We start from the raw sequence: 13,616 nt of genomic DNA, 5'->3' as shown, positions 1-13,616 counted from the left end.
GATCTGGACGTTGCCTCGCCCAAGGTACCACAGGGGTGCAGGGGGATGCTTTCGGATGGAAGGGGTTGCGCCCCAAGGCATGCACCTCAATTCCCTGTAGCTCCTGCACTCCTCGTTCTGTGCTCTCTCGGGACAATACTATTTGAATGGCCTGTTGAAAAGTCAATGTTGGCTCGGCTAACAACTTTCTCTAGGTGGCCGCATTGTTAATACCGCAAACCAAACAGTCGCGTAACATTTCTGACAAGGTCTCACCATAGTCACAGTACTCCGCAATCCTGCATAGCCTGGATAGAAAGTCGGCAAGGGATTTTCCTGGGGTCCTCTCAGCGGTATTAAATCGGTAACGTTGGACTATCGTGGATGGGGTTGGGTGAAAATGTTGCCCCACGAAGTTCACAAGTACATCAAATGTTTTGGTGTCCGGCGCAGCTGGGTACGTAAGGCTCCTAATCACCCCAAACATTTGAAGGACGCAAGCAGTGAGCAATATGACCACCTGGCGTCGTTTTCGGTGATGTTGTTTGCCCGGAAATAGTAACGCATCCATTGTGCGTCCAGGTTCCAGCTTTCCAGCGCAGCATCAAAAACATCCAATCGTCCATACAGAAGCATGGTGAAATAGAAAACAACTTCCAACCTGTATACAACAAAAATCCAGGGAGGTGGCTTCATCAGTGTGGACAGCTAATCACTTTAACCCTCGTCGCCAGTTTTGTGAGGGCCATGAAGAATCAAGCGCGAGTTTTAAGGATACAAAGAAATAACATTTATTTACAATAACATATAAAGACAACAGCAGCAGCAACTTCCCTTGCTGCTCACTCCTCTCTCTCTGCTGGTTCCAAACTGGCCAGCTCTATTTATGCAGGGAGTCGGCCAATGATTTCTCCGCCCCCCCCCCCCCCCCTCCCTTATTGGGGAAGCTGATACTCCCATAGGGTTATGGGATTGACATTAGTCCCCAGCCAGTGGTAAGCAGGCAGGTTATAACAATAGTACATAGCAAAAACCATGAGGACATTTCAGCAGTATGTTCTTTCCTATAATTGCACAGAATGAATGATATGTAAAATACAACTGGTACAAAATTCCAAGCTATTTTATCAGCTATAATCATAATCTATATCACTGTAACAAGTAGGCTTACATTAATACTGCAATGAAGTTACTGTGAAAGTCCCTTGGTCGAACACGCCGGAGCTTGTCGGAACTGAGGAAGAATTCACAACGTCCAATTCACTTCCCAGGCACGTAATTCGGGATCAATTATATTCCCGTATACATGTCATTTCACTAAAAATGATAAGACAAATATGAATAAAAACATGCATATATTGATCCATCCTTTCAAGTTCCCTCAATAACAATGGACACATTCAAAAAAACAGTACACTGAGGGAGAATTAAGAAGATCCAATTCACTTGACAAGCACATCTTTTGGTACTCATTATAGTCCCGTGTACATGTCATTTCACAAAAAACAATAAGACTAATATGAATAGAAACATGTATATATTGATCGATCCTTTCCAGTTCCCTCAATAACAGCGTACACTTTTTAAAAAACAGAGCCATCAGTATCGACAACAAATACACAGACTTCCACTGAAGCACCAACATCTACATCAGCACCTCCCTCACCAAGTACAACAGCAACAACTTCTGAAGCAAGCTCCATTGAAACATCGACAACTGAAGCAACAACCATAACAACATCAATAAGTTCAACAAGTGGTGAGTATGAGTGTTCTCTGTTCAGTTATAATATTCTGAACTGTTTCACCGACTGCAAGTATAAAAACACATAATTGAAATTTAACAGAAGAATATGGCATGATTTTGGCTATCAATATGCAGAGTAGAATAACAGGCAAATTCCAATTTCTGATTTCTGCTTTGCAACAACGCCATTTGTTAGTCGAACGTAATATCACGTGAAGAAGCTGAATTTTCAGCTATAATGTTTGAATCTTCTGTCAGATATGTCATAGACCTCTATAAGACTGTCACACACTTAAGCCTCTGCAACAGAACAGTCAACCTCAAACATACAGACATCCACCACAGTACAAGCTGTTACATCTGCTCCACCCTGAATAAGTACAATGGCAACAATAACTGCACTGAATTCCACAGAAACATTGACAACTCCAGAAGCATCAATCACAACATTTCTCCCTTCTACAAGGCGTGAGCATGCAAGTGATACCAGATCAGTTCTACCATTTCCATTTATTCTAACAACTCCAAGTGTAGAAACACTTCACTGAAGATTGTCAAAGAAGTATAGCATGTGGTTGACCACAATTGCCCCAAGTAGAATAATGTGCAGATGAAATTTGCTCATTCATTTTGCTTAAGAATGCCCAGGTTACATTCGTAATATCCATGACATGCGAGCTCAAGGAAGCTGATTTTTGGGCTAAATATTTTCTGTGTCTTTTCTTGTTTTTTATACAACTTCTAAGTCTGTCACCTATGTTCACACCAGTAGAGGAATCTTCAGCTGTTACTACTGAGACATCCACAGCAGCACAAAGCACAGCATCAACTACTATCTCAACTATTACAACAGCGCTAACACTTGGAGTGAGCTCCACTGAAGCATCAACTACTGAAGCAACAACAGGCACCACAGCACCCCCATCAACAAGTGGTGAGTAACCGAAAACACTCGTTGCACCTATCCCATTCTCTGAAAAACTACTCGTAGCGAGAAACACATAAAGGCAGTATAAACATAATATATTATGATGTTCTTGGCTATAATGATACATGGAACAATCTAGTGCTCATCTCTGCGAGGGAGTAAATAGTATGGTGATGTTTACACTGGGCTAGTAATACAGAATACCAAAGTCATTCTCTTGGGACCCTGGTTCAAATCCCACCACTGCAGGTGGGGAAATTTAAATTTAATTTTTAAAAGTCTTGATTTCAATGTCAAAAGGTGACCACAAAACGATTTCCGAAAAACCCATCTGGTTGAATAATGTCCATAGGGAAGGAAATATGCCGTCCTCACCTGGTCTGACCTACATGTGAATCCAGACACAAAGCAATGTGGCTAACTCTTAAATGTTACTTCATGGGATGGGCAATGAATGCTGGCACAGCCTGCGATGCCCAAGTCCATGAACAAATCATTAAAGAAAATTATTGCAGCTGTACGTCAGTAAATAACAAAGCCACATTAAATTACTTAGTGAAGCCTATTAGACAAGAGTATGAACAAGATATAAAGGACATGCAATGTGGAAAAATTATAATATATTATCCATGCTCTCTATTTAACTGAATAAAAGCAATACCTCTTCAAATTATAGCGGCGGAATCATCAACTACAAGCACACAGATAACCACAGCAGCACTGACCTCCCCATCATCTCCACCCGCAACAAGTGAAACAGCATCAACATCGACAGTGGGCTCTACTCAAGGATCAACAACTGAAGAATTGACATACACTACGTCACTCCCATCAACAAGTGGTGAGCACACAAAATCACACTTATGCAGCAATTCAAATATTAATCATTTGAAACTGCTGCAAGATGGTAGTACATAGCTAAACGAATCAGGAGATTGCAGCAGCATGTTGTTTCCTTTAATTGCACCCGATAAATGATATGTAAAATACAATTGGTTCCAATTACTATCAAAAGTTCAGGATATTTTCTCAGCGATAATCATAATGTATTTAAATGTAACAAGTAGGCTTATATCAATACTGCAATGAAGTTACTGTGAAAATCCAGTAGTTGCCACACCCCTCGCCTGTCTGGGTACACTGAGGGAGAATTCAGAACATCCAATCCACTTCACAGGCATGTCTTTCGGAACTCATTATATTCCCGTGTACATGTCATTTCACAAAAAACTATCAGACTAATATGAATAGAAACATGTATATATTGATCCATCCTTTCCAGTTCCCTCAATAACAGCGTACACTTTTTAAAAAACAGAGCCATCAGTATCGACAACAAATACACAGACTTCCACTGAAGCACCAACATCTACATCAGCACCTCCCTCACCAAGTACAACAGCAACAATTTCTGAAGCAAGCTCCATTGAAGCATCGACAACTGAAGCAACAACCATAACAACATCAATAAGTTCAACAAGTGGTGAGTATGAGTGTTCTCTGTTCAGTTATAATATTCTGAACTGTTTCACCGACTGCAAGTATAAAAACACATAATTGAAATTTAACAGAAGAATATGGCATGATTTTGGCTATCAATATGCAGAGTAGAATAACATGCAAATTCCAATTTCTGATTTCTGCTTTGCAACAACGCCATTTGTTAGTCGAACGTAATATCATGTGAAGAAGCTGAATATTCAGCTATAATGTTTGAATCTTCTGTCAGATATGTCATAGACCTCTATAAGACTGTCACACACTTAAGCCTCTGCAACAGAACAGTCAACCTCAAACATACAGACTTCCACCACAGTACAAACTGTTACATCAGCTCCACCCTGAATAAGTACAATGGCAACAATAACTGCACTAAACCCCACAGAAACATTGACAACTCCAGAAGCATCAATCACGACATCTCTCCCTTCTACAAGTGGTCAGCATGCGAGTGATATCTGATCAGTTCAACCATTTCCATTCATTCTAACAACACCAAGTGTAGAAACAGTTCACTGAAGATTTTCAAAGGAGTATAGCATGTGGTTGACCACAATTGCCCCAAGTAGAATAATGTGCAGATGCAATTTGCTCATTCATTTGGCTTAAGAATGTCCAGGTTACATTTGTAATATCCATGACACGCGAACTCAAGGAAGCTGATTTCTGCGCTAAATATTTTCTGTGCCTTTCCTTGCTTTTTATACAACTTCTAAATCTGTCACCAATGTTCAAACCAGTAGAGGAATCTTCAACTGTTACTACTGAGACATCCACAGCAGCACAAAGCACAGCATCAACTTCTATCTCAACTATTACAACAGCACTAACACTTGGAGTGAGCTCCACTGAAGCATCAACTACTGAAGCAACAACAGGCACCACAGCACCCCCATCAACAAGTGGTGAGTAACCGAAAACACTCGTTGCACCTATCCCATTCTCTGAAAAACTACTCGTAGTGAGAAACACATAAAGGCAGTATAAACATAATATATTATGATGTTCTTGGCTATAATGATACATGGAACAATCTAGTGCTCATCTCTGCCCGGGAGGAAATAGTATGGTGACGTTTACACTGGGCTAGTAATCCAGAATACCAAAGTCATTCTCTGGGGACCCTGGTTCAAATCCCACCACTGCAGGTGGGGAAATTTAAATTTAATTTTTAAAAGTCTGGATTTCAATGTCAAAAGATGACCACAAAACGATTTCCGAAAAACCCATCTGGTTGAATAATGTCCATAGGGAAGGACAGTAAGAAGTCTTACAACACCAGGTTAAAGTCCAACAGGTTTGTTTCAAACACGAGCTTTCGGAGCACGGCTCCTTCTTCAGGTGAATGGAAGAAGGAGCCGTGAAGAAGGAGCCGTGCTCCGAAAGCTCGTGTTTGAAACAAACCTGTTGGACTTTAACCTGGTGTTGTAAGACTTCTTACTGTGCTCACCCCAGTCCAACGCCGGCATCTCCACATCATAGGGAAGGAAATATGCCGTCCTCACCTGGTCTGACCTACATGTGAATCCAGACACAAAGCAATGTGGCTAACTCTTAAATGTTACTTCATGGGATGGGCAATGAATGGTGGCACAGCCTGCGATGCCCAAGTCCATGAACAAAACATTAAAGAAAATTATTGCAGCTGTACGTCAGTAAATAACAAAGCCACATTAAATTACTTAGTGAAGCCCATTAGACATGAGTATGAACAAGATAAAAAGGACGTGCAATGTGGAAAAATTATAATATATTATCCATGCTTCCTATTTAACTGAATAAAAGCATTACCTCTTCAAATTATAGCGGCAGAATCATCAACTACAAGCACACAGATAACCACAGCAGCACTGACCTCCCCATCATCTCCACCCGCAACAAGTGAAACAGCATCAACATCGACAGTGGGCTCTACTCAAGGATCAACAACTGAAGAATTGACATACACTACATCACTCCCATCAACAAGTGGTGAGCACGCAAAATCACACTTATGCAGCAATTCAAATATTAATCATTTGGAACAGCTGGAAGATGGTAGTACATAGCTAAACGAATCAGGAGATTGCAGCAGCATGTTGTTTCCTTTAATTGCACCCGATAAATGATATGAAAAATACAATTGGTTCCAATTACAGTCAAAAGTCCAGGCTATTTTCTCAGCGATAATCATAATGTATATTACTGTAACAAGTAGGCGGATATCAAATCTGCAATGAAGTTACTGTGAAAATCCCGTAGTTGCCACACCCCGGCGCCTGTCTGGGTAAACTGAGGGAGAATTCAGAACGTGCAATTCCCTTCAAGGCACGTCTTTCGGAACTCATTATCTTCCCGTGTATATGTCATTTCACAAAAAACAATAAGACTAATATGAATAGAAACATGTATATATTGATCGATCCTTTCCAGTTCCCTCAATAACAGCGTACACTTTTTAAAAAACAGAGCCATCAGTATCGACAACAAATACACAGACTTCCACTGAAGCACCAACATCTACATCAGCACCTCCCTCACCAAGTACAACAGCAACAACTTCTGAAGCAAGCTCCATTGAAACATCGACAACTGAAGCAACAACCATAACAACATCAATAAGTTCAACAAGTGGTGAGTATGAGTGTTCTCTGTTCAGTTATAATATTCTGAACTGTTTCACCGACTGCAAGTATAAAAACACATAATTGAAATTTAACAGAAGAATATGGCATGATTTTGGCTATCAATATGCAGAGTAGAATAACAGGCAAATTCCAATTTCTGATTTCTGCTTTGCAACAACGCCATTTGTTAGTCGAACGTAATATCACGTGAAGAAGCTGAATTTTCAGCTATAATGTTTGAATCTTCTGTCAGATATGTCATAGACCTCTATAAGACTGTCACACACTTAAGCCTCTGCAACAGAACAGTCAACCTCAAACATACAGACATCCACCACAGTACAAGCTGTTACATCTGCTCCACCCTGAATAAGTACAATGGCAACAATAACTGCACTGAATTCCACAGAAACATTGACAACTCCAGAAGCATCAATCAACATTATCTCTCCCTTCTACAAGTGGTGAGCATGCAAGTGATACCAGATCAGTTCTACCATTTCCATTTATTCTAACAACTCCAAGTGTAGAAACACTTCACTGAAGATTGTCAAAGAAGTATAGCATGTGGTTGACCACAATTGCCCCAAGTAGAATAATGTGCAGATGAAATTTGCTCATTCATTTTGCTTAAGAATGCCCAGGTTACATTCGTAATATCCATGACATGCGAGCTCAAGGAAGCTGATTTTTGGGCTAAATATTTTCTGTGTCTTTTCTTGTTTTTTATACAACTTCTAAGTCTGTCACCTATGTTCACACCAGTAGAGGAATCTTCAGCTGTTACTACTGAGACATCCACAGCAGCACAAAGCACAGCATCAACTACTATCTCAACTATTACAACAGCGCTAACACTTGGAGTGAGCTCCACTGAAGCATCAACTACTGAAGCAACAACAGGCACCACAGCACCCCCATCAACAAGTGGTGAGTAACCGAAAACACTCGTTGCACCTATCCCATTCTCTGAAAAACTACTCGTAGCGAGAAACACATAAAGGCAGTATAAACATAATATATTATGATGTTCTTGGCTATAATGATACATGGAACAATCTAGTGCTCATCTCTGCGAGGGAGTAAATAGTATGGTGATGTTTACACTGGGCTAGTAATACAGAATACCAAAGTCATTCTCTTGGGACCCTGGTTCAAATCCCACCACTGCAGGTGGGGAAATTTAAATTTAATTTTTAAAAGTCTTGATTTCAATGTCAAAAGGTGACCACAAAACGATTTCCGAAAAACCCATCTGGTTGAATAATGTCCATAGGGAAGGAAATATGCCGTCCTCACCTGGTCTGACCTACATGTGAATCCAGACACAAGCAATGTGGCTAACTCTTAAATGTTACTTCATGGGATGGGCAATGAATGCTGGCACAGCCTGCGATGCCCAAGTCCATGAACAAATCATTAAAGAAAATTATTGCAGCTGTACGTCAGTAAATAACAAAGCCACATTAAATTACTTAGTGAAGCCTATTAGACAAGAGTATGAACAAGATATAAAGGACATGCAATGTGGAAAAATTATAATATATTATCCATGCTCTCTATTTAACTGAATAAAAGCAATACCTCTTCAAATTATAGCGGCGGAATCATCAACTACAAGCACACAGATAACCACAGCAGCACTGACCTCCCCATCATCTCCACCCGCAACAAGTGAAACAGCATCAACATCGACAGTGGGCTCTACTCAAGGATCAACAACTGAAGAATTGACATACACTACGTCACTCCCATCAACAAGTGGTGAGCACACAAAATCACACTTATGCAGCAATTCAAATATTAATCATTTGAAACTGCTGCAAGATGGTAGTACATAGCTAAACGAATCAGGAGATTGCAGCAGCATGTTGTTTCCTTTAATTGCACCCGATAAATGATATGTAAAATACAATTGGTTCCAATTACTATCAAAAGTTCAGGATATTTTCTCAGCGATAATCATAATGTATTTAAATGTAACAAGTAGGCTTATATCAATACTGCAATGAAGTTACTGTGAAAATCCAGTAGTTGCCACACCCCTCGCCTGTCTGGGTACACTGAGGGAGAATTCAGAACATCCAATCCACTTCACAGGCATGTCTTTCGGAACTCATTATATTCCCGTGTACATGTCATTTCACAAAAAACTATCAGACTAATATGAATAGAAACATGTATATATTGATCCATCCTTTCCAGTTCCCTCAATAACAGCGTACACTTTTTAAAAAACAGAGCCATCAGTATCGACAACAAATACACAGACTTCCACTGAAGCACCAACATCTACATCAGCACCTCCCTCACCAAGTACAACAGCAACAATTTCTGAAGCAAGCTCCATTGAAACATCGACAACTGAAGCAACAACCATAACAACATCAATAAGTTCAACAAGTGGTGAGTATGAGTGTTCTCTGTTCAGTTATAATATTCTGAACTGTTTCACCGACTGCAAGTATAAAAACACATAATTGAAATTTAACAGAAGAATATGGCATGATTTTGGCTATCAATATGCAGAGTAGAATAACATGCAAATTCCAATTTCTGATTTCTGCTTTGCAACAACGCCATTTGTTAGTCGAACGTAATATCACGTGAAGAAGCTGAATATTCAGCTATAATGTTTGAATCTTCTGTCAGATATGTCATAGACCTCTATAAGACTGTCACACACTTAAGCCTCTGCAACAGAACAGTCAACCTCAAACATACAGACTTCCACCACAGTACAAACTGTTACATCAGCTCCACCCTGAATAAGTACAATGGCAACAATAACTGCACTAAACCCCACAGAAACATTGACAACTCCAGAAGCATCAATCACGACATCTCTCCCTTCTACAAGTGGTCAGCATGCGAGTGATATCTGATCAGTTCAACCATTTCCATTCATTCTAACAACACCAAGTGTAGAAACAGTTCACTGAAGATTTTCAAAGGAGTATAGCATGTGGTTGACCACAATTGCCCCAAGTAGAATAATGTGCAGATGCAATTTGCTCATTCATTTGGCTTAAGAATGTCCAGGTTACATTTGTAATATCCATGACACGCGAACTCAAGGAAGCTGATTTCTGCGCTAAATATTTTCTGTGCCTTTCCTTGCTTTTTATACAACTTCTAAATCTGTCACCAATGTTCAAACCAGTAGAGGAATCTTCAACTGTTACTACTGAGACATCCACAGCAGCACAAAGCACAGCATCAACTTCTATCTCAACTATTACAACAGCACTAACACTTGGAGTGAGCTCCACTGAAGCATCAACTACTGAAGCAACAACAGGCACCACAGCACCCCCATCAACAAGTGGTGAGTAACCAAAACCACTCGTTGCACCTATCCCATTCTCTGAAAAACTACTCGTAGTGAGAAACACATAAAGGCAGTATAAACATAATATATTATGATGTTCTTGGCTATAATGATACATGGAACAATCTAGTGCTCATCTCTGCCCGGGAGGAAATAGTATGGTGACGTTTACACTGGGCTAGTAATCCAGAATACCAAAGTCATTCTCTGGGGACCCTGGTTCAAATCCCACCACTGCAGGTGGGGAAATTTAAATTTAATTTTTAAAAGTCTGGATTTCAATGTCAAAAGATGACCACAAAACGATTTCCGAAAAACCCATCTGGTTGAATAATGTCCATAGGGAAGGACAGTAAGAAGTCTTACAACACCAGGTTAAAGTCCAACAGGTTTGTTTCAAACACGAGCTTTCGGAGCACGGCTCCTTCTTCAGGTGAATGGAAGAAGGAGCCGTGAAGAAGGAGCCGTGCTCCGAAAGCTCGTGTTTGAAACAAACCTGTTGGACTTTAACCTGGTGTTGTAAGACTTCTTACTGTGCTCACCCCAGTCCAACGCCGGCATCTCCACATCATAGGGAAGGAAATATGCCGTCCTCACCTGGTCTGACCTACATGTGAATCCAGACACAAAGCAATGTGGCTAACTCTTAAATGTTACTTCATGGGATGGGCAATGAATGGTGGCACAGCCTGCGATGCCCAAGTCCATGAACAAAACATTAAAGAAAATTATTGCAGCTGTACGTCAGTAAATAACAAAGCCACATTAAATTACTTAGTGAAGCCCATTAGACATGAGTATGAACAAGATAAAAAGGACGTGCAATGTGGAAAAATTATAATATATTATTATTGCTTCCTATTTAACTGAATAAAAGCATTACCTCTTCAAATTATAGCGGCAGAATCATCAACTACAAGCACACAGATAACCACAGCAGCACTGACCTCCCCATCATCTCCACCCGCAACAAGTGAAACAGCATCAACATCGACAGTGGGCTCTACTCAAGGATCAACAACTGAAGAATTGACATACACTACATCACTCCCATCAACAAGTGGTGAGCACGCAAAATCACACTTATGCAGCAATTCAAATATTAATCATTTGGAACAGCTGGAAGATGGTAGTACATAGCTAAACGAATCAGGAGATTGCAGCAGCATGTTGTTTCCTTTAATTGCACCCGATAAATGATATGAAAAATACAATTGGTTCCAATTACAGTCAAAAGTCCAGGCTATTTTCTCAGCGATAATCATAATGTATATTACTGTAACAAGTAGGCGGATATCAAATCTGCAATGAAGTTACTGTGAAAATCCCGTAGTTGCCACACCCCGGCGCCTGTCTGGGTAAACTGAGGGAGAATTCAGAACGTGCAATTCCCTTCAAGGCACGTCTTTCGGAACTCATTATCTTCCCGTGTATATGTCATTTCACAAAAAACAATAAGACTAATATGAATAGAAACATGTATATATTGATCGATCCTTTCCAGTTCCCTCAATAACAGCGTACACTTTTTAAAAAACAGAGCCATCAGTATCGACAACAAATACACAGACTTCCACTGAAGCACCAACATCTACATCAGCACCTCCCTCACCAAGTACAACAGCAACAACTTCTGAAGCAAGCTCCATTGAAACATCGACAACTGAAGCAACAACCATAACAACATCAATAAGTTCAACAAGTGGTGAGTATGAGTGTTCTCTGTTCAGTTATAATATTCTGAACTGTTTCACCGACTGCAAGTATAAAAACACATAATTGAAATTTAACAGAAGAATATGGCATGATTTTGGCTATCAATATGCAGAGTAGAATAACAGGCAAATTCCAATTTCTGATTTCTGCTTTGCAACAACGCCATTTGTTAGTCGAACGTAATATCACGTGAAGAAGCTGAATTTTCAGCTATAATGTTTGAATCTTCTGTCAGATATGTCATAGACCTCTATAAGACTGTCACACACTTAAGCCTCTGCAACAGAACAGTCAACCTCAAACATACAGACATCCACCACAGTACAAGCTGTTACATCTGCTCCACCCTGAATAAGTACAATGGCAACAATAACTGCACTGAATTCCACAGAAACATTGACAACTCCAGAAGCATCAATCACATTATCTCTCCCTTCTACAAGTGGTGAGCATGCAAGTGATACCAGATCAGTTCTACCATTTCCATTTATTCTAACAACTCCAAGTGTAGAAACACTTCACTGAAGATTGTCAAAGAAGTATAGCATGTGGTTGACCACAATTGCCCCAAGTAGAATAATGTGCAGATGAAATTTGCTCATTCATTTTGCTTAAGAATGCCCAGGTTACATTCGTAATATCCATGACATGCGAGCTCAAGGAAGCTGATTTTTGGGCTAAATATTTTCTGTGTCTTTTCTTGTTTTTTATACAACTTCTAAGTCTGTCACCTATGTTCACACCAGTAGAGGAATCTTCAGCTGTTACTACTGAGACATCCACAGCAGCACAAAGCACAGCATCAACTACTATCTCAACTATTACAACAGCGCTAACACTTGGAGTGAGCTCCACTGAAGCATCAACTACTGAAGCAACAACAGGCACCACAGCACCCCCATCAACAAGTGGTGAGTAACCGAAAACACTCGTTGCACCTATCCCATTCTCTGAAAAACTACTCGTAGCGAGAAACACATAAAGGCAGTATAAACATAATATATTATGATGTTCTTGGCTATAATGATACATGGAACAATCTAGTGCTCATCTCTGCGAGGGAGTAAATAGTATGGTGATGTTTACACTGGGCTAGTAATACAGAATACCAAAGTCATTCTCTTGGGACCCTGGTTCAAATCCCACCACTGCAGGTGGGGAAATTTAAATTTAATTTTTAAAAGTCTTGATTTCAATGTCAAAAGGTGACCACAAAACGATTTCCGAAAAACCCATCTGGTTGAATAATGTCCATAGGGAAGGAAATATGCCGTCCTCACCTGGTCTGACCTACATGTGAATCCAGACACAAAGCAATGTGGCTAACTCTTAAATGTTACTTCATGGGATGGGCAATGAATGGTGGCACAGCCTGCGATGCCCAAGTCCATGAACAAATCATTAAAGAAAATTATTGCAGCTGTACGTCAGTAAATAACAAAGCCACATTAAATTACTTAGTGAAGCCCATTAGACATGAGTATGAACAAGATAAAAAGGACGTGCAATGTGGAAAAATTATAATATATTATCCATGCTTCCTATTTAACTGAATAAAAGCATTACCTCTTCAAATTATAGCGGCAGAATCATCAACTACAAGCACACAGATAACCACAGCAGCACTGACCTCCCCATCATCTCCACCCGCAACAAGTGAAACAGCATCAACATCGACAGTGGGCTCTACTCAAGGATCAACAACTGAAGAATTGACATACACTACATCACTCCCATCAACAAGTGGTGAGCACGCAAAATCACACTTATGCAGCAATTCAAATATTAATCATTTGAAACTGCTGCAAG

General features: G+C 40.1%; 1 protein-coding gene across 1 annotated transcript in view; it reads left to right on the top strand.

Annotated features, from left to right (window-relative positions):
• LOC119952933 (mucin-16-like) overlaps positions 1 to 13,616 on the top strand; it is a 306,095-nt gene that overhangs the window by 76,964 nt on the left and 215,515 nt on the right. The window contains exons 36-50 of the mRNA XM_038776568.1: positions 1,574 to 1,738; positions 2,496 to 2,660; positions 3,331 to 3,495; positions 3,973 to 4,137; positions 4,895 to 5,059; positions 5,961 to 6,125; positions 6,603 to 6,767; positions 7,526 to 7,690; positions 8,360 to 8,524; positions 9,002 to 9,166; positions 9,924 to 10,088; positions 10,990 to 11,154; positions 11,632 to 11,796; positions 12,554 to 12,718; positions 13,389 to 13,553. Of these exons, the coding sequence (XP_038632496.1) occupies positions 1,574 to 1,738; positions 2,496 to 2,660; positions 3,331 to 3,495; positions 3,973 to 4,137; positions 4,895 to 5,059; positions 5,961 to 6,125; positions 6,603 to 6,767; positions 7,526 to 7,690; positions 8,360 to 8,524; positions 9,002 to 9,166; positions 9,924 to 10,088; positions 10,990 to 11,154; positions 11,632 to 11,796; positions 12,554 to 12,718; positions 13,389 to 13,553 (2,475 nt within the window). The remainder of the gene's footprint in view (positions 1 to 1,573; positions 1,739 to 2,495; positions 2,661 to 3,330; positions 3,496 to 3,972; positions 4,138 to 4,894; positions 5,060 to 5,960; positions 6,126 to 6,602; positions 6,768 to 7,525; positions 7,691 to 8,359; positions 8,525 to 9,001; positions 9,167 to 9,923; positions 10,089 to 10,989; positions 11,155 to 11,631; positions 11,797 to 12,553; positions 12,719 to 13,388; positions 13,554 to 13,616) is intronic.

The sequence above is a fragment of the Scyliorhinus canicula genome, chromosome 18 (assembly GCF_902713615.1).
Source record: "Scyliorhinus canicula chromosome 18, sScyCan1.1, whole genome shotgun sequence".
NCBI lineage: Eukaryota > Metazoa > Chordata > Chondrichthyes > Carcharhiniformes > Scyliorhinidae > Scyliorhinus > Scyliorhinus canicula.
Note: the sequence above shows the minus strand (reverse complement) of the source record. Positions and strands in the feature narration are given on the sequence as shown.